The following is a 20,717-nucleotide window of genomic DNA, read 5'->3' as shown; positions in this document are numbered from 1 at the left end:
CCAGTCATGAAGAAATGAGGACTGTATCCTGAGGTTTGCAAACATGATTTATTAATTAGCAATTTTTTTTAACTACTGACATTGCACATAATCCCCTCCAAAGAAAAGCACACGCAAATAAGTAAAATACAAAAAAAATAAAGTTTCTTTTCGTCAAATCTATCCTCAACTGAGGAGATGAAGGGAGTAGTAGGTTTTTAAGAATCTATCAAAAAGGGTGGCAACAGAACTCAACTCCCATAATGCACCACCAACCTCGAGCCTGCTTGGTATTCCCCTCTTCAACCAAATTTTAAAAAGTTAAATAAAAATCAAGGCTGGTTCCTCTATAAACTTCTTGATGCGTCCAATCTAAGCGATTAAAGAAAAATGTTCTTAAAGGGGGGTTGGAATAACTGGGCTACCAAGCACATTGGCCATTTTTTTTTTTTTTTTTTTTAAAGATGTACTTTCAAATTTCTAAATATGCGCCCACCACCCACCTGTATCCCCTTTTTCCTTCCCCATGTCTCACTCTCCAAACACCAGCGTGTAGACCGGACAACACAAGTCGAGATGAGAGGGGAGGTGGCCTGAGGGGCGACCACGAGACGGGGTGGGTTGGAGGACGGGGCAAGTGCAGGGAGGGGAGAGCAGTGCGTGTGTTCTGGAAAAAAAAGGTCCAGACCTCGAACCCTCGGACCTACGAAAACAAAGAAATACCATTAAAAAAAACAGGACCTAAGAGAAACAGCAGAGAAACTAAACACCATGAACCTGGATTTCAAATGGCTTCCTGCATTAAACTCAATCTTTAAAGTACTTCCTTAATTCTGTTTACGGGACGACTCTGTATTTCTGTCCTGTGATGTGAACCAATGTGACACCAGTGCAACCCTACACCCTCATGCCTCCCACCCGGCCTGACCCGTCTCTTACCGAGGGTCACGAGACGGTCCTCTCACTAGCGTCACTCTGCTGGTGCTGGGTCTGTTGTGGCAGCAGCCGCCTGCTGTGTGGAAGGAGACCGTTCAGATATTCATGTCAACACAACCAAACACCCGCAATCCTGCAGATACGGGGATGAGGAAACAGTTGTAGGAGCTTACCTCAGGTGCTTTTGGTGTTTTAGGAGACGTTTTCGGGGAGGCCTTTGGCGATTTTGATACGGCTTTAAGGTCGGCTGGCTTGGAGGTCTGAGGGGGGGTGCCGGGCTCGGATGCAGACATTTCCGTGTCGTTCTGTAATGTAAAAAAATGTCAGGAAAATGATTGCTTACACGGATTTGTGAAACGGCAGCTCATCACTCACTTTTGAGGTTGAGGACTCGGAGTTTCTTTGTCTGCGCCGTCTAGACTGGCGCCGTTGTTGTTTCTGGCCCTCATCCGTTTCTCCGTTGGTCTGGGGGCCCTCAGAGGCCTCCGTCTGCTTCACTTCACCTGGCTCCTGGACCTCTTTTGGAGCGGCATGCTGGACATCTGCAGCCTGATCCGGAGGTGGCCTAGGACGGAACGGTCTGTGGATCCCAAGACAAGACGATGTACTGAATCAGCTTTGCAGTTCTTTAATACGGACGCAGGAAATGTGTATATATAGGAAACGTTATCACCTGCGGTACGGACGCCAGAATCTGCGCTGCGGCTGTCGCTGCATCTGGTCACCCTCTGCGTTCTTAGGCTCTCCAACCTCACCCTGAAACATCAACGACACAAAACCTCAGACTAGTCTGCTCCAAACTAATTTCTATTTGATCCCATTACTGTCAAGAGCTTTGTATATTTAAACTCTCTTTTCTTAACAGTGTTGCAACCTTACTTTCTATAACACATGCTTCAGCTTACATCTTGTGCCTCCTGCCTTGGTCTGCGGGGTCTCCGGCGGCGTTGCTGAGGTCTAGCTTCACCGTTCTCTCCCTCGCCTTCGCCCTCGCCCTCAACGGCGGACGACTGGCCGTCAGCAGGCTTGCCCTCGTCACCGGGCCTCGGGCTGCGTGGGAAGAACCGCCGCCGGAAGCGCCGTTTGTTGGGAGCGTAGCGGCTGCCTTTGACCGGAACGCCACCTGGACCGGTTACGTTGGCTGCTTCTGAGCCCTGTGGGACACCAGAGAGGGGCAAGAATGAGAAATGTAAAAAAGTACAGTACTAAAAATGGATTCCCCGATTCTCACCTTGGCGGCTTCGATCACGTCAAACTCTACAACCTCCCCGTCGCCAACACTGCGGAGGAATTTCCTTGGGTTGTTCTTCTTGATAGCAGTCTGCAGAGACGAGGTTAACATCAAAAGAATGGATCCACATCAACTCACAACATTTATCCAAGAAAATGCCCGTAGCCTTACCTGATGAACAAACACATCTTCTTTGGTATCATTCCTGTGAGACAGAAAACCTGGTCAGCAAACTCATGGGACTTTGAATTCACTAAAGGACTATAAATACAATAAAAACAGTTTTTTTTGCAGTGTAGAGGAAAGTACCTGTTTATGAAGCCATATCCATTACGCACATTAAACCACTTCACTGTGCCTTGAACCAGGGTGGCTGCAACACCACAACAGCAAGTCAGAATTAAACGTAACTTATTCACTTATGTAGTCATTCCAACAACATAATATAGGCTTGTCTCAATGGCAATCCTGCTTACAACAAGAAATGAGAGCTCTGGGTCAATCATTAACAGTGAGACTTTGAAACCAGGTCTGAACACGGTCACGAGGGAGGGAGGGGGGGGGCGTGCAGGTTGATGGACATAACAAAAACATAGCAAAAACAAAAACATAGCAAAAACAAAAACTTGATCGCACGCTGGGAGCGGCTCTCACGGAAAAAAGAGAAAAGAAAAAAGCCACCTCCACGCATCTAATTGGGGGCGTTCGTTTCTCAGTGAAATTAGTTGCACCTGTGGGAACGCGCGCGCACGCACCGCAGGGTTGGAGCGCGAGACAGGGTCACGTGCAGAAACTTAAAAAGCAAATAATAAAAAGGGCTTCTTTCTCGTCTTTTCTTCTTAGTGTAGAAAACAAAAAGGAAAAATGAAGCTGCTCAACTTAACAAAAAATACAAACAAAAAAGAAATGTTGGGGTGAACTTTCCATTATATACTTTTTATTTATTTTTTTGCAAGTAAAAACTGTTAAGTTAATATTTGGTTTCACAGTAGATGTTTGACTTCATTGAAACAAATCGTTGCTGTCCACAAAACCTTAAACAGAGAACATGTGTCGCTCCAAAATCATTGATTGACCGTTATTTGTCGATTTAAAAAAATGTCACCAACGGATAAAAGGATATTACTGGGACAACAATGCAAAAGACGTTATAAATCTGTTGTTTCCCCACCCGCATCCACAAAAAGCCACTAAATTAAAATTAAAGTTTGTATTTTTACAGATTCCCTTGACACGCATGTGAATAACCTCCTCGTCTAACCCACCTATGACTTTCCTCTCCGGCTGTGGCTTCTCCTCCACAGGTGCCGATGGCGGAGCGCTCTGCTCCTCAGCGTCGGTCATGCTCGCTGTCGGATCACTACGCTTTCACTCCGGGCGGAGTCCCCTCCCTCCTGCTCTTCCCCAAACTTTTCTTCTTCGTCGTCTTCTTCTTGGAGCTTTCACGGCTGTCGGCATCCTTGACGTCGCATTAGCGCCTCCTTCTGGACACACAGCACAGTCTTCCTCAGACTCCTCCACACACTTCCTACACTGCCTCTACTTGAAGAAATTAGATGAATAAGGGAGTAGGAATGGGGGGAAATATGGAGGTAGATTTGTGTCTTTATTATTCAATCAAAATATATATTTTCAATAAAAAAAAACTTTTCAATCAAAGAAAAACTCTTTTTTTTTGAGTCTCAACCATATTTTTGCATTCAAACACTTTTTTTCTTTGATTGAAAAGGTTTTTTTTTAATTGAAAATATATATTTTGATTGAAACAACCTTTTTTTTGATTGAAAAATAAAGACAAAAATCTACCTCCATAGTATGGAAAGACCTGGGTTCTTTGATTTAATTCTTCACTCTGTCTGCTCTTTGTGAAAAGTTGTGTAATTTGATATCTTTTGGGTCACAAATTGTTACTAAAACAAACACAAATCTTAGATGGGAGATGTCTTTTTGGTGGAGCTGGTCAAACATGACAAGGGGCCCTGAGAAGACACTGCTTTTGGGGGGTGTGATGAACTTATTTTGTAATGTGTGATATTCATTTGAAAAGTGACATGTAACTACATCTGTCCGACAAATCCAATAGTGTAAAAAAGTTAAATATTTCCCACAGAACTTAAATTTTGTTGCCTATGTTCAAGTTGTATCAGTATATATATATGTATACCAACAAGTACCAGCTGTAGAGAAATGCAATATATCTAGTCTAAACGCAATGTAATTAGCATCCTCTGATTAAAACCAAGAGATGCAGTTGATATACACAGGTTATACACTGTGTATAACATTGTTATAACGTTTTTCTCTCCCGAGGGTTTTTTATTGTGGCGGTTCCAGCAGGAAGTCGCGTGACTGTATTATTTTGATGCGTTGACAGCGGCGAGGAGGAGCTGGATGAGGGGGAGTCAGAGAAGGTGGAGTGCAGGCTGCAGACGGTGCAGACTCAGTGGGCTCCGGGGCTGTGATTCCTGGCGGCTGACGGTACTTTTTTTTTTAGGGTTGTTGTGTGACGACACCTCTCCGTGCGAGGTAAAACCACAGCCAAAAAAAATCCACGGTACCGAAGAGAGGAGAGCGGAAAACGCCGAGAATGAAAGAGGACTAAAAGAGATAGCTGAAGGAAAGAAGGGGGAAAAAAAAAGGGGCAGCGACGTCGAGACAAAACGAGCCACCCGAGGAGGAGACTGACTCCGGCCAGACGTGCACGGATAGAGGGGAGTCAAGAGGAGGAAGAGGAATTAACGGGAAGCTGATCAATAACACGAGAGGAGAGCTAACGTTATCGTATCTAGGGTAAGTTCCTTATCATAACATCCAATAGACGGGGCGTGTTTGCGCCTGAGCAGACGGGTTATCCTATGCACATGTGTGTCTGAAGCAAATTCCCTTTTAACGCCCCCATCAAGTATCGGTCATTAACAACGGGTTGTTTATTTATTTTTTGTGCTAAAGGACAGCTAGCAGATGTAGCTAACTTTTCACAACGGGAGCTTCGTTCTGACTTGCATAAAAAACACCGAATCCTTTTAGTTGTGCTAACTTCGCACACTCTTGCGAGATTCGTCTGCGTTTGACACCGAGGGCGACTGTTATTGCTTTGCATCGCGCCGTTAGCCATCACGACTATTAGCTTAGTCATTATTGTACACTAGCGGGCCAGAATTGAATCAGTTGGCACGTCTGCCGTATCTGTCGACGTGAGATTTAAATGACCGCCGACGTTAAATGGGAGGGTGGTCTACGTTGTGTATCGCGACAGGCTTTAACGGTGCCGTTAATGTTTTTGCCTGTTGAACTTCCAACGTCTTCACCGGGGCGGCCTCGGCCCGAGTCAGTCCGCGCGCATGGATACGTGTGTGAACCGTCCGTGACGTTAACCGACGGCAGGCCGCGGAACGATCTGTACGCACTAGGCCGCAGTAAAGCCCCCTCTTCTCCTCTGTTTTTAACGCTAGTGCGGAGGGTCCGGGACATCACACCGCCCCAGAGAAGTTACTTAACCGGTCACACCAACGTTTCACGCTCACCATACGATGTGAGGGGCGTGACGTTTGATCTATGTGTCAACTAACGTACTCGTGGCAGGTGACACCGCTGCTCTATACAAAAGTTAGCTAGCTAGTGACATACGGTTTGCCACGCGCGCACGTTGAAGAAAATCGCAGCTAAAAACTTGAACTCTTAAATTTTCATTTATTTTGTGATGTACTTTTAACAGGAGGCTCGGTTCTGGCAACATGTGTCGTGTTCCTGTTGCTTTATTTAACTGTCCAGTTGAGTGAAATTGATGTTTCCTCGTCTGCACCCCCCCTGTTTGAGTTGGTATCACCTGCCCAACAAAACATTACTGGTACTTATACTGGCAGATGTACATCCTGCGTGTTTGTGTGTGTGTGAGTGAGTGTGCACCCCAATAAAATTGAGTCTGACCTGCGAGTAAATCTATAATAACAATACAATAAAAAAATAAAAATACTATAGCTCATTCATGTTAAACTGTCAAGTAGATGTTGGTATCAAAAACCGGCTCATATTTATTGTTGTTTACTTATCCTTTAATCTGTTATTTACAGTTTCAAATAATATTTTTTTGCCAATTTCATACTATATTCTCTTGTGGAATTAAAAATTTGGAAAATTGCAATCCCTGAATTGTCGTCGGGAATGGATGATGAACGTATATTAACTTTTTGCAGACTCCACAGCAGGCATGGCAGATGCAGACCTGGACTTCCAGACTGGCGATGCCGGGGCATCCTCCACCTTCCCCATGCAGTGCTCTGCCCTGCGTAAAAATGGCTTTGTCGTGCTGAAAGGCCGACCCTGCAAGATCGTCGAGATGTCCACCTCCAAGACCGGCAAGCACGGCCACGCTAAGGTCATTAAATCTGGTAGTGCTGGGACACGAGGGATGCTGATGCCCCAAGGACTTTTTTTTTAGCAGAGCTTTATTGCAGGACTCGGACAAATAACAAAAAAAATGTATAAAAAATTGTTTTCACGTTGATTAAAATAAAGTGCAGTTTTGAAACACCTCTCGCTCAGTAAATTATAACTCTACTATCCATTCATCTGTCTGGAATGAACACATGGTCAAAGTCATAAAAGCTGCGGTTGGTAACTTTTTTCACATTAGAGACTCCTCCGCTCTGATTGGTTGTTTTCTGCCATTAGGAGCCTAAAAGGAGGCAGAGGAACTGGATTCTTTCACACACTATCTGTCTCATACTACTGTCATGATATAGTGACAGCTTGAGCAAATATTATCAAACATATTTTTTAACTGCAACTTTAATATTAATGCACATTAATGGACACTTTCAGTCTGAATCAGCAAGACGTGTCCGCACTAGATTACAGTTTCTATTGCTAACATTTTTTCATATTTGGAAAAGTATTTAAGTTATAAATTATTTTTAAATGTGATACACTTACTTATTCATGGCCAACTACTTGTTTTTTAAGGGATAGAAGGTACATTTTTAAGTGGATATTTAGTTTTTTTATACACTAGAAACCTGATTGTTCATTCCGTCCGTGTGTTTTATGTCACCATGCAGGTCCACATGGTTGGTATCGACATCTTCACCGGCAAGAAGTATGAAGACATCTGTCCCTCCACCCACAACATGGACGTCCCCAACATCAAGAGAATGGAATACCAGGTGAGACTGGAGGAAGGAAGAGACAGTAGCTTGTTACCTCATATATAACAGTCAATACAGCGTATGTAAAAGTCCACGTTGCAGTAAATGAGGGCTGCCTCCTCTAAGTCAGTGAGAAATTGTAAGTTGATGAGTGATTTTTTTTGTAATGAATGAGTTGAGTGACGTCTCAGGAATCACATTAGTGTTCACAAATAGGCTTTGGTCTTGTAATAAAGCACAATGTTGTCAGAGATAATTGTACACGGCTGCTTGGGGGGGAATTAACAGTTGGCTGGTGATTTGAAAAAAAAAAGCCCCATGGTGAACAACTGAGAATGTCTTTAGCGAGAAGGAAAGAGAAGTGGTTTATATCTGTTGGAAGCATTTGATCTGCTGCGCCGGAGCACATGAAGGGAACATTATTAATGGTTTTATTTTTGTCTAGTCTATCGTTATAAAGTCATGCACTTCGACGCGTAACTTATTGAGACGCTGGAATAGAAGAGAGCCGTTGGTAATGTTATTAGTAACACCTGTGACCACTCTGTGAGAAAGGCCCTTAAGGCTTTGCTAAACTTGCAATGTCAAGAGTTAAGATGCTGACTTGCAACTTTTTTTTTTGCATTAAAACATGGCTGAAATACGTGTGACGCAGCTTGAACAGATGTAGGCAGCTGTTTTCTGACATGTTAAGATTAAAAGATGCCTACGTGTTTTCTTTATTCCCCCCTCCTCCCCCAGCTGATTGGGATCCAAGAGGGCTACCTGTCCCTGCTCCAGGACAGCGGGGAGGTGAGAGAGGACCTGAAGATTCCCGAGGGAGACCTGGGCAAAGAGATAGAGAGCAAGAACGAAGCCGGGGAGGAGATTCTGGTGAGCGCTGTCGCCTCAGCTCACTTTCTCTTTTCCATCGTATTTGTCTGTTGTAAAACTCACTGTCACGATGAATACTTGTACCACAAACTTGAACATCTAAAAACTAGTCTCGTTTGCTCTTTCAGATCACTGTTCTAAATGCAATGAATGAAGAAGCTGCAATTGGCATCAAAGCCTTGGGTAAATAAGCCACTGCAGGTAAATACAGAGCTGTATTGACATGCAGCTGTCCCCCCCCCACCCCCACCCCCCGCCATCCACCACCTGCACCCAGCCTGCCTGCCTGAAGAGGAGAGTGTGTGTGAGGGTGTGTGCGTGTGTGTGTTACGCCACAAGCTACCAGCATGCGCCATGCCAGTGCAAGGTCACGTACACTTATATTGTTCACCATTGGACCAAGGGGAAGGCAACTCCTGTCAACGACATCCAGAAATGATGCATACCCATTTTTACTGGAAACTTCCATGTTGCTCCATATTATTGTTTAATGACTTTTGTGTGTATATTTGTTTAAAGCTGATCAGATTGATTTGAAAGATTTCTAATTGAACAAAAACCTTGTGTATCAAGGTTTAAAGCCTGTATGGATTGATGGTTACTGGGCAGTGTGCCACTGTGGATTTGCCTACCCCTTAATGCACCTTTTGTCTCATGTTCACACTATTATGAGTATGCGTCTCATTTTTATGTATTCGGAAATAAATGAAAGCTTATGGTTCATATTTTTTTTTTTTTTTTTTTTTTTAGCAATGTTGGGCTTCTTTCGTGGGTTTGCACTTCATTTTACAGCCTTTTTTTGTGTAAGGAAAAGCTTGTAGCACTTTTTTGTAATAGTAAAAAAGAAAAAAATAATGCACTTTCTCACCTGCAAACTGTGGACTGTAGGATAAAGTGTCCACATAAAATAAACGTTTCCTCTGCAGAGGCTTGTTTGAAACGCTTCCTCGTTAAAATATCTTTTTCTTGTGTTTTTTAATTTTTTTTTAACCACCTTCCTCCTCTGACTTTTCAGTCTTCCTGCTCATTCCTCCCTCTTGTAATTCTGTTTCAGGTGCAAACGAGATGCACTGGACCTGGGGAAAAGGAGGGGATATTGCCTCGTCAATGCCACCCCCCCACCCCCTATTTCTCTCCTTCTTTTTCCATCTTTGTCTCTCTCCCTCGCACTGTTTTTTTGCTGTCTTAACGGTAAACAAAAATTTTCGATGTACATGCACACGTAATAAGTCGCATCAGAGCGTGGAAGAAAAAAAAAAATACATAAAAAGGTCAGAGGTGTAGAGCAAAGGTCTCCCTAATGATCGAGTAGGTGTACAACTATTCCGTAGCTACCTACCACCAGGAAAAAGAAAGGCGGTGATCATGTCACAGCTAATGTTTTTATATATGTTCCCGTTTTTTGAAGGGCTTTCAATCTGCATTATTCCGTTGAGGCTCATTCAGGATTGAGTACTAGGCTTCATCTTTTCTTTTAAAGATCTGAACCAGCCCCTCCTGCTGTTTACTTTATAACCTGAAACGTGTCTATTAAAGAAAGGTTACCAACATGGCACACCAGGGTTCAGCTTCTTTTTGTCTCAAGGATTTGAAGTGTCAAAAGGAGAAAAAAAAAAGAAGAAAACAACCTGCTTCAAGAACAAATTATGTAAAAAAAAAGTCCTTCAAAATCCGTTTGCAGAGACGCTTAAGAGCGGGCCTTCACACTGAGCTGTACTCCTGAACCCAGAGGGATGATCCAGGAGGCAGGAAAACCTGTGTCAGTTTGATATCCTTACTTTGTGTTCATACAGCGAATCCAAACTGTGCAGACTGGAAACACAAATAAAGACGACAAACTGTTGGCTGTGGCATTTGCTTATTTTATATAGCAACAAAAGCTTCAAAACAGCAGAGACTATTCTGTCGAAAAAAGACAGCGTAAAAGACACCGGAAACCCTCCTGCTTTTAGAAGAAAGACGCTCAACTCCATTTCACTTAACCGATCCTAATGGGTCTAAGTTGATCATCCAGAAGTCAGCAAGACAATGAAATGGAGTTCTTCGGTTCATGCGTACAGTAGTGTTCATAAGTATGTGTGACGTTAGCGGAAACATGTTGATTTAATCCACATACTCTAATACAGCTATCAAGAATGGAATATTTGAGTCAGCAGAGTCACTCCAGAGACACTCGACTGATGTCTAGGGTAAAATGTTAAGCTCTGGTTCATGCAGTCTCACTTATAACAAGATATTAACATTTTAATGCACATACGTACCTCCAGATCAGCTTTACTGTGTAGGTAAATATTATTCTGTAGACGAGGGGAAGCCTCTTCATCCTCGGCCCAGTGCGTGGGCCTGAAGTAAGCCCAGAGGCTTCCCTCGTCTACAGTTGTTTTTGATTTAAGAGCACCTCGTAAACACAACTGAAAGCACCTGTTAGTCTCTCTCTTTTTTGCTTCTGTGAAAATAATCTATTTTTACAAATCAACATCATTTCATCAGAGTTGGGTGTTTACAGAAGCACATAAGCACGAGGGCGGCTCATTATTCGTTAACAAAAATGAGATACTGTACATGAAATAAAGCACGAATAACATGGCACAATCCAAACGACTTGGTTTGAAGGAGTCAATTACTAGTCCAGAAGGTTCTCCAGGATCTTGAGTGAAGCCGTGACGTCTCCGTGACGATGAGGTTGATTTACTTGCCGTGGTGGTAGAACCTCTGCCCACTCTGAGTGTGGGGGAGGAAGCCGTGTCGAGGAGCACCCTGGGGAGAGCTCTGAAACGGGGCCTGGTGACGGAAAAGAAAGAAACGAGAGGAAATAAATCACAACTGTGGAGTGGAGTGTACGTCATGAACAGAATCCATGCAGAACTGGAAGATGGAATATGGTTTCTAAGCAAAACATTGTGGTAACAGTGACTCAACCTGACAGCCATGAGTAATGTAATGCTCATTAGAAAAAAAGCCACAAATACTGCCTGCATGGCTATAGATAAACCTGGCCAGAATTAGAAAGGGTGTGATTATAGAAGAATGAAAGGGTTTCATGTAAGGAGCCGTGTGTGTGCGTGTGTCACCTTTGCGGTGGGAATCTGGACTGCCATTGATGGAGTGGGCAGCAGTCCTGGAGCAGAAGGGTGCATGGCTGGTGGATGCATCGGCCTTAAAGCACCCTGAGAGAGCATCAACAAAACAGAACACATTACTGAGATAAGTAAGTGATTATCCTACAGTACAGTGCAGGTGAACGCTCTTATAAATCAGTCAACTGTTCTTACTGCGTCAGTGAAGCCAGACTGTTGATTGGCATGTTCCAGCTGCTTCTGGAGCGGTATTCCTGCTCCAGGAATGTATCCTGCATGAGATACAGGAGTTTCTGTGTATATTCAAACTATAATTTCCATCACGTACAGACCACATGTTTTTGTTATTTTACAATACTTAGCATATTTATATATAACGGCATTAGGAGGAACATACCAGGCTGGGAGGTGAAGTGACTGTGGACGGGGTAGCCAGCCTGCTGGTGGGGGATGTACTGCATGGCCTGAAATGCTGACGCACCTGTGGGAGAGAAAAAAAGGTTCATACCGATCAATACAGCTCACTTTGATGAGGGTAAGAGTAGCTACTGATTTCAGCATGTCACAACAAACATGAAGCAATGTCTGACCTGAAGAGAAATATCACACTGTATGAACTACGCTCCATATATTACAGTTATTTCAATGTCCATGCAGACGGGATGCGAGACGTGTCCTTTACCTCTGATCTGAGAGCTGCTCGCGAAACTGACAGGTACTGATGGTCCGGCGGCGTAGGTGGAGGGATGCTGGGCTTGAGCCACCCCGTAAGACTCGTGGACCCCCTGGCTTCCGCTGAACTGTCCATGCTCTGCTGAGCCTGAACTGAACCCAGGCGTCTGATAGTGACGTGCCTATAAGAGGGAGAGGGAGGGTTAAACAGTGTAATACACATTACTGATGTCTAAATGGGCATATTCTAAGGCACATGGATTAAAAGGTGTAACACTGGGAAGAGAAATTACATAGAGACAGTACTCCACACTCAAACATATCACTAATGGAGAAGGATCTGTGTTTTTTTATGAAGAGTGAAGAGTGAAACGCCCCTTTACTCACTGGAATCACAGCAGCTGGAAACAGCTGTTTACTCCGTTCTCCAAGAAGCGCACCAGGTCGACTGTGGCTGACTGGACTGCCTGAGAGAGGCAAACAGAAGGATCAGTATTAGTATTACAGACTCATTTTCTAGAGTCAACGAGGTTAGGCATGTTAACACTTAAAAAACTGCCTCACCTTGAATGCTGAGGAGGTGCTGCCCTGCGTGCATGGGGAGGCTAGGTTGGTAGCTGGCCGACGTCAAGGTTGTGATATCACTAGGAAGGACAAAAATGCAACTGAATACCAAAAATACATAAGTAAATTTCTGGGTTTAATACCAAAATTCCATCATACTGATTTTTGTATGTATTGTGTAATGTGAAAGTATAAAAAATACTATGTCATCCTTACTACCTCTGCTCCTTTCTGCGCCTCTTTTCCTCTTCATGAAGCACTTTCTTTAGCTGTAGGAAGAGCTGGTGTTTCTCTTCTTGGAGTCCCTGAAGTTTCTCCCCCATCTTCATTACCTGGAGTCATAGTATAAGACAACAAATTGGCATATATGTTGCTGCGCATTATGTGACCTACGCACGGATCTCAAGTGGTGGATTATATTTCCAACCTGTTCTTTGGTTTCCTCCAAAGACATCCTCTCCTCTATTTCTTTCGTCCGCTTCCTCTCTTCCTCTTCTTTCATCTTCTGCTCCATCATTTTGTCCACCTCTTCCTCCTCTGAAAGATTATATTAATGTTGTTCAGTGGCAGGAGTAAGTTATAGAAATCTATTACCCTAAATCAAATGTATAAAGCTAGATATGACAATATGCAGTCTGCATAGCTTTCCCACTCAGATTAAACAGTTGACAATATATAAAAACCATAATATTTATACAAAATGACATTGTTTTATGCTAAAACGTATCACTTGCAGTCATTTCTGTACACGTCTTCATTCTGTAAAGCACCCACACACAAAACACACACACACAGCGAGGGTGCACCTTGTCTCTTGCGCTCCCTCTCCCTCATGATGTGTTTGTGGAGGGCTCTGGCCATCGCGTTGGACAGCTTGGGTCTCTCCAGCAGGGCGGGCATGGTGACGGGCAGTGGCGGGGCCAGCTGGGACACATATAGCGTTCAGTTTAGCAGTTGAAATAATGAAGAAATACCCACTTTTAATATCTAGAACTCATTTGTGGTGTAACGAGTAGACATATCACAGGCGTTCAAGGCCTAGCTGCTATTGGGCTACCAGCTAAGTTAGCATCGTTAGCTGCTGTTAGCCGTTAGGGTATTTAAATATAATGTATAATACGGGTCTGGTATGGTAAAATAGACGATGTATGGGGCGTAAACATGTTAACCAGCGGTAACGGTTTTTATCTTTCAACATTCCGAAGAGCAAATGTTAGCGAACGTTATCTGCTTAGCACTAACGTTACGCATTCTGCAGTCTAGTTATCGTTCACAGTCCGTCTATTGCAGCAGAGTGGGGAAAACAAGTCTTACTTTTGTTGATTTGCGGCTCGTCGAACAAGAACCTAACCGTCGGGCGGTTATTAATTTGTAAAGAATCGACTGTTTCTGGAGCGGTACATCAAAACCGACCAAAATATAAACAGACAGGCTTCTTCAGCCCGGGTGATAATGTTGCGCTTCCGGTGCCAAGGACGACATCCGGCTTTTCCCCCACCACCGAATTGCATTTTGGGAATTGTAATTTCTCCTGCATCTATCAGATCCACCAGTCTAAATTCGTATTCGGGCGCTTGTGTCAGTGTATGGTGTTACGGCCCCATGCAGGGTTATTTTTCCCTTACAGGTCTGGCGTTGGGAGAGACCGGCTGATTGAGGATTGACGGCAGCTGCCATCAATCCACTCCTTCATAAACTGTGCCAGTCTGTGTCCCTGGTTGGCCCGGATAACATGTTGCCCTCCTAGGTCACACAGGTTAAGCGGTCCTGTGTGACATTAGTTTTGTTATGTAAAGTTTTTGTTAAAAGCACATTTTTTGGTATAGTTTAACCATGTTTTGTTAAATAAATATACTTTTACTGCTCCAAACTGCGTGAGGCTTCTATATTTGTTGTGGTCCAAGAGCCGACCATAACAAATTGGGGGCTCGTCTAAACTAGGAGTAAAGTGGTCAGCAAAGCGTCTTTGGAAGGGTTGCCAGCTTGCTGGTCGCTTTGCCATTCTACTGGTTTACAGTGCGTAAATACCCGCCGTCAGTAGCCCCTGAAGACTAGTGTGCAGTTCAGTTAGGTTCAGTTGGGCAGTTAGAGGGGATACTTGACTAAGAGGTGGTTTTCAGACCAAGTGCTGCATTTCTGGTCAATACTGTGCATTTTTTTTTATTCCGTTTGCTGGTTTATGTTCACGTGCAAAATGAGTATTGTGGAAGCTTTCTGTAAGGCTCCATCAGAGGAGTTGCTGGAGCAGTGCACACGAGAACAGTTGGTTAAGCTAGCAGAACATTTTGACATTTCTGTGGGTGATAAACGGCTTAAAGATAATGTTAAGGCTATTCTTAAGTCAAACTTGTGGGAAATGAAGGTTTTAAAATCATCCGTTATGCCACCCCTACCTGGTTGTCCAACTGGGGTTGTCTCACAGGAGACTCTGTCTTTGAGTTTTGAGCAGCAGAAAGAATTATTGTGCCTACGCATGCAGTTGGAAACGGAGAAGGAGGTTACTCTTGAGAAGTTGAGACAGCGGACTGAATTGGCTAAATTGGAGGTAGAAACTGAGAGGCTAAAGTTAATTAAAGAGGGTATATTGGGGGACAAATCGGCAACGCGGGAAGGCTCGCCGGATGATGAGGGTGCCCGTGATATTCTGAGTAGTCTCCGGTTAGTGCCTAAATTTAATGAGCGGGAGATTGAGACTTTTTTTTCTTTATTCGAACGTGTGGCAGACGCAAGGGGCTGGGTGGACTCCGACCGCACAATTTTGTTGCAGTGTGTGTTCACAGGGCGCGCTCAGGAGGCTTTGTCGTCATTGTCAACAGCAGACAGTGCCGTTTATTCTAAAGTTAAAGGTGCGGTGCTCAAAGTGTACGAGTTAGTCCCCGAAGCGTATAGACAACGTTTTAGATATTGGGAAAAGGGAGATGGGTCTTACCTGGAATTTGCCCGTGATTTGGGTACTCACTTCACTCGCTGGTGTGCAGCATCTGGGGTTGATGATTTTGATGGTTTGTGTAATTTAATGGTGCTGGAACAATTTAGGAACTCAGTCCCTCAGAAAATAGCCATGTACATTAGTGAACAGAAAGTAAAGACTGCGGCAGAAGCTGCTGCTTTAGCTGATGAATATTGGCTGACACACAAAAGTATGGGTCCCCGCGCTAACTGTTCAGGGTTTGATGGGGAGAATGGTCAGGCTGGGTATTTCTCTGGGCGATCAGGTGGAGGTTTTGTCCTGGGGTTGAGAGGTGATCGTGGCGGCCGTGAGTTTGACGATGTGTGCCATTTTTGTCACAAAAGGGGTCACTGGAAAAAAGACTGTGGGGTGCGCCAGGCTCGTGGCAGGCACATTGCTACACAGGGGAGACCAGTGGCATGTGCTGGTCGGATTTCAGGCAAGGCAAAGGCTGACCATCCAAAGTGCCCGTTACCAGGTAGAATGTCAGACCAGGAAGGGGGTGAGTTGCCAGATGCGATTGCAACTGATCCTGCTTTGCGGCCCTACTTGCCTTTCATGTTTAAGGGGCATGTTTCTTTGGTTGGTCGTAATGATCAAGTGCCAGTGGTTGTATTGCGGGACACGGGGGCTTTTGATTAGTTTATCCTGTCGTCCGTGTTGCCTTTTTCTGAGGAGACTGATACAGGAAGTGTTTTACCAGTGTTAGGCATGGAGATGTCTACCTTTTTTGTGCCGGTACATAGGCTTGTGTTGCACACTGCATTGTTTGATGGGGAAGTAACAATGGGACTGCGGCCGGCTCTGCCTTTTGAGGGCATTGCAGTGGTACTGGGTAATGATGTGTGCGGGGACCGTGTATTTGCTGAACAGTCAGCGCAGCCTATTGTTGTTTCTGTGCCGATTGGCAGCGAAGGCCCTGATGAGAATGAGAGACAGTTTCCCGAGGTGTTCACAGCGTGTGCTATGAACAGGGCCAGTAAGGAAGTAGATTTTTCAGAGCAGGTAGATGGTACCGCAGAGTTTGTGTCCATGTCTAACACACTGTTGTCTGTCTCACATGAGGAGTTGGTGAGTGAACAAAGAGCAGATCCAACCTTGAAGGAGCTTTTTCTGTCCGTGCTTCCTCCAGGAGAGGTAGGAAATTATGCGCAGGGATATGTCATCCAGAATGAGGTATTATTGCGCAAGTGGGTACCGCATGGTGAAGAGGGTATTGGCGATCCGTTGTACCAGGTTATCGTGCCAGCAACATTTCGTGACAGAGTTTTGAGGGTGTCACACGATGAGTCCGGTCACATGGGGGTTTCTAAAACATACAACCGCATTTTGAGGCATTTCTTTTGGCCACGTGTTAAGAAGAGTGTTGCTGATTACATCAAAACATGTCATACTTGCCAGTTAACCGGAAAACCCAATCAGACCATTAAAGTGGCACCGTTGTATCCGATTCCAGCTATTGGTCAGCCGTTTGAGCACTTAATTATTGATTGTGTGGGGCCGCTTCCTCCTTCAAAGTCTGGTGCGGTGTACTTACTGACTGTTATGTGCCAAAACACCAGATATCCAGCGGCGTACCCGTTGCGTACATTAACAACAAAGGTGGTGGTGCGTGCTCTCAGCCAATTCATATCCATATTTGGTATCCCAAAAACTATTCAAAGTGACCAGGGGTCAAATTTCACGTCGCATCTGTTTGGACAGGTATTAAAAGTGCTACGCATCAGGCATAATCAGTCCTCTGCATATCATGCTCAGAGTCAAGGCGCACTCGAACGGTTCCATCAGACATTAAAGTCGTTGATGCGTGCGTACTGTGTGCAAATGGCTGCTGACTGGGAAGAGGGTTTACCTTGGTTATTGCTTGCAGCGAGAGAGGTCACTCAGGAGAGCACTGGTTTCAGTCCCAACGAGCTGGTGTTTGGTCATACTGTAAGGGGGCCGTTGGCGGCTTTGCAGGATGATTGGCTTGACGGGGAGCCGCCGAAGAACTTAATTGAGTATGTCAATGGTTTCAAACAGCGTCTGTATGCCGCAACGGAGCTGGCGAAAGAGAAACTTGCGGGGGTACAAAAGAAAATGAAATTACGTTATGACCGTCGGGCTGAGCGGCGTGTTTTCAGTCCGGGTGACCAGGTTCTGGCTTTGTTGCCGCTGGTTAGTTCTCCCTTTCAGGCCAAGTTTATGGGGCCATATACAGTGATAAAGCAGCTGTCTGACCAAAATTATTTAATTTCTACTCCAGAGCGTCGTAAACATCATCAGCTTTGCCATGTGAATCTGTTAAAGGCGTATCATGAGCGGGAGTCTTCTGAGCAGGGTCCAGTTGCAGAGTTCGCTCATCCTGTTTGTGTTATTAACACAATTAAGGATGAGGCATTTTGTGAGGACGGGTTGCCTAACCATGACTCCGCGTTGTTGACTGGTCGGCTTAAGAATTCTGAGGTATTGGCAGACTTAAATGGGGTTTTGGATCATCTGTCTGGGCCGCAGCGCACTGAGTTAGTGGGGCTTATACAGGGGTATCCCTGTCCTGTTTGGTGATGTTCCTTCATGTACAAATGTTTTGGAGCATGATGTTGATGTGGGAGATGCAGAGCCGATAAGACAACGGTTTTATCGGGTTAACCATGATAAGCTTAAGTTTTTGGATGCTGAAGTCCATTATATGTTGGAAAATGGCATAGCAGAGCCATCATCTTCCAGCTGGGCGTCACCTTGTTTGCTGGTGCCGAAATCGGATAATACTCTTCGATTTTGCTCTGATTTCAGACAGGTTAACAGCGTCACTAAACCCGATTCATTTCCTTTACCACGCATGGATGACTGCGTTGATCAAGTTGGTGCGGCAGAGTATATTAGCAAATTTGATCTCTTGAAAGGCTATTGGCAGGTCCCTTTTATCCAAGAGAGCACGGGAAATTTCAGCTTTTATTACCCCGTCTGGGCTGTATTCGTACTGTGTCATGCCATTTGGATTGCGTAACGCACCCGCTACGTTTCAGCGTTTAATGAATAAAGTGGTGGGGGGTCTAGACGGCTGCGCTGTTTATCTGGATGATGTGGTGGTATATTCTGACAATTGGTCTGACCACATTGAGCGTGTTCGAGCACTGTTTGACCGCTTGGCAGAGGCTCACCTTACTGTTAATCTAGCAAAGTGTGAGTTTGCGAAGGCAACAGTGACATACCTTGGTCGGCAAGTGGGGCATGGTGAGGTGCGTCCTCTGCTGGCCAAAGTACAGGCCATCGAACAGTATCCTCAGCCAGTGACAAAAAAGGAACTGATGAGTTTCTTGGGGTTGGTGGGCTACTACCGGGGGTTTTGTAGGAATTTTTCTACTGTTGTAGCTCCACTGACTGAGTTGTTAAAAAAGACTGTAAAGTTTATGTGGTCTCCAGCTTGTCAAATGGCATTCGAAACTGTGAAGGCCATCCTGTGTGATGCTCCTATCCTGGCTGCTCCACGCATGGAGGTCCCATTCAAACTGCAGGTTGATGCTAGTCATGTGGGGGCAGGTGGGGTATTGTTGCAGGAGGATGTGTTTGGTATTGATAGACCTGTGAGTTTTTTTTCAAGGAAGTTCAATAAGCACCAGTTAAACTATTCTGTAGTGGAAAAGGAGGCGTTAGCTCTGGTGTGGTCATTACAACAGTTTGAAGTTTATGTTGGTTGTGGGCCTGCAGTGGTGTATACAGATCATAACCCGCTGACATTTTTGAACTCGCTCCACTGTCCGAATCAGAGGCTGATTAGATGGTCGTTGTTCCTCCAGGCCTATACCTTAGACATACGGCACATAAAAGGCAGAGACAATGTAGTGGCAGATGCACTGTCAAGGGCCCCGCATCAGTGAACATCTTTCCATGCTCATTCTGGCCTTTTTTTTTCTCGGTTTGTTTCAGGGTACCAGTTGCTGAGCCAAGGCAGGACTGGGGAAAGGGTAACGTGTGGTTTGGATGAACGTTGGACTCGATAAAGGATTTGTTTTGTGTGTGTGTGTGAGCACCATGGTGTTAGTGGCCAGGGGTCCTGTGGGGACCCTGTCTTTATGGGGGGGGGGGTGTTACGGCCCCATGCAGGGTTATTTTTCCCTTACAGGTCTGGCGTTGGGAGAGACCGGCTGATTGGGGATTGACGGCAGCTGCCATCAATCCACTCCTTCATAAACTGTGCCAGTCTGTGTCCCTGGTTGGCCCGGATAACATGTTGCCCTCCTAGGTCACACAGGTTAAGCGGTCCTGTGTGACATTAGTTTTGTTATGTAAAGTTTTTGTTAAAAGCACATTTTTTGGTATAGTTTAACCATGTTTTGTTAAATAAATATACTTTTACTGCTCCAAACTGCGTGAGGCTTCTATATTTGTTGTGGTCCAAGAGCCGACCATAACAAATTGGGGGCTCGTCTAAACTAGGAGTAAAGTGGTCAGCAAAGCGTCTTTGGAAGGGTTGCCAGCTTGCTGGTCGCTTTGCCATTCTACTGGTTTACAGTGCGTAAATACCCGCCGTCAGTAGCCCCTGAAGACTAGTGTGCAGTTCAGTTAGGTTCAGTTGGGCAGTTAGAGGGGATACTTGACTAAGAGGTGGTTTTCAGACCAAGTGCTGCATTTCTGGTCAATACTGTGCATTTTTTTTTATTCCGTTTGCTGGTTTATGTTCACGTGCAAAATGAGTATTGTGGAAGCTTTCTGTAAGGCTCCATCAGAGGAGTTGCTGGAGCAGTGCACACGAGAACAGTTGGTTAAGCTAGCAGAACATTTTGACATTTCTGTGGGTGATAAACGGCTTAAAGATAATGTTAAGGCTATTCTTAAGTCAAACTTGTGGGAAATGAAGGTTTTAAAATCATCCGTTATGCCACCCCTACCTGGTTGTCCAACTGGGGTTGTCTCACAGGAGACTCCGTCTTTGAGTTTTGAGCAGCAGAAAGAGGCGTGAGGCTTCTATATTTGTTGTGGTCCAAGAGCCGACCATAACAATGGACACATTGTAAAGCGTACAATAATGCATTAATACAACGTCCATGCATATATTCTGTAATATTTTTGATGACATTTGCAGAAAGGTATTGTCAATTGAACATTCATATGCAATAAACCTTTAACACACTGCAGTGTAGTTGCAATCAGACCCTAGTATACTAATGTATTTCTCTACAAAAACAATCCCAACCGTTCCGGATCGCTATTAGTATGTTCTAGACAGATAATCTCTTCCAGTCTATTATAAGGATGAAAAAAAAAAAAAAACAAGTGCCGTCCCTGGGTGGGCTCGAACCACCAACCTTTCG

At 44.6% G+C, this 20,717-nt stretch overlaps 3 protein-coding genes across 11 annotated transcripts; 1 reads left to right on the top strand and 2 right to left on the bottom strand.

The window, feature by feature from the left end:
- Positions 1-67: 67 nt before the first annotated feature.
- On the bottom strand, positions 68-3,618 carry LOC311009283 (Y-box-binding protein 2-A-like). Of its 2 annotated transcripts, none has more exons than XM_084003354.1 (10): positions 3,412-3,618; positions 2,456-2,519; positions 2,318-2,351; positions 2,147-2,236; positions 1,821-2,069; positions 1,589-1,671; positions 1,291-1,495; positions 1,089-1,220; positions 919-988; positions 68-682 (listed from the first exon to the last, which is right to left on the bottom strand). In XM_084003354.1, the coding sequence occupies exons 1-9, from the start codon at positions 3,488-3,490 to the stop codon at positions 950-952; spliced, it is 975 nt and encodes a 324-aa protein (XP_083859480.1). In that variant the 5' UTR covers positions 3,491-3,618; the 3' UTR covers positions 68-682; positions 919-949. The 2 variants fall into 2 exon arrangements, with proteins under 2 accessions (XP_083859480.1, XP_083859479.1); XM_084003353.1 differs by having other exon boundaries at positions 70-682; positions 919-991; positions 3,412-3,616.
- A 936-nt stretch (positions 3,619-4,554) lies between these two features.
- On the top strand, positions 4,555-9,357 carry LOC311009153 (eukaryotic translation initiation factor 5A-1). Of its 3 annotated transcripts, none has more exons than XM_084003139.1 (6): positions 4,555-4,936; positions 6,349-6,521; positions 7,204-7,308; positions 8,032-8,163; positions 8,292-8,364; positions 9,218-9,357. In XM_084003139.1, the coding sequence occupies exons 2-5, from the start codon at positions 6,354-6,356 to the stop codon at positions 8,352-8,354; spliced, it is 468 nt and encodes a 155-aa protein (XP_083859265.1). In that variant the 5' UTR covers positions 4,555-4,936; positions 6,349-6,353; the 3' UTR covers positions 8,355-8,364; positions 9,218-9,357. The 3 variants fall into 3 exon arrangements, with proteins under 3 accessions (XP_083859265.1, XP_083859264.1, XP_083859263.1); XM_084003138.1 differs by having other exon boundaries at positions 6,340-6,521; XM_084003137.1 differs by lacking the exons at positions 4,555-4,936; positions 9,218-9,357 and having other exon boundaries at positions 6,340-6,521; positions 8,292-8,886.
- A 647-nt stretch (positions 9,358-10,004) lies between these two features.
- On the bottom strand, positions 10,005-13,939 carry gps2 (G protein pathway suppressor 2). Of its 6 annotated transcripts, none has more exons than XM_084003129.1 (11): positions 13,791-13,939; positions 13,283-13,400; positions 12,904-13,013; positions 12,693-12,808; positions 12,477-12,556; positions 12,300-12,379; positions 11,923-12,094; positions 11,638-11,721; positions 11,436-11,512; positions 11,235-11,342; positions 10,005-10,944 (listed from the first exon to the last, which is right to left on the bottom strand). In XM_084003129.1, the coding sequence occupies exons 2-11, from the start codon at positions 13,374-13,376 to the stop codon at positions 10,852-10,854; spliced, it is 1,014 nt and encodes a 337-aa protein (XP_083859255.1). In that variant the 5' UTR covers positions 13,377-13,400; positions 13,791-13,939; the 3' UTR covers positions 10,005-10,851. The 6 variants fall into 6 exon arrangements, with proteins under 6 accessions (XP_083859255.1, XP_083859257.1, XP_083859253.1 ...); XM_084003131.1 differs by having other exon boundaries at positions 11,235-11,330; XM_084003127.1 differs by having other exon boundaries at positions 12,477-12,577; positions 12,696-12,808.
- Between the last annotated feature and the right edge of the window lie 6,778 nt (positions 13,940-20,717).

This window comes from Eutrigla gurnardus (genome assembly GCF_963514095.1).
Source record: "Eutrigla gurnardus genome assembly, chromosome: 23".
Taxonomy (NCBI): Eukaryota; Metazoa; Chordata; class Actinopteri; order Perciformes; family Triglidae; genus Eutrigla; species Eutrigla gurnardus.
Note: the sequence above shows the minus strand (reverse complement) of the source record. Positions and strands in the feature narration are given on the sequence as shown.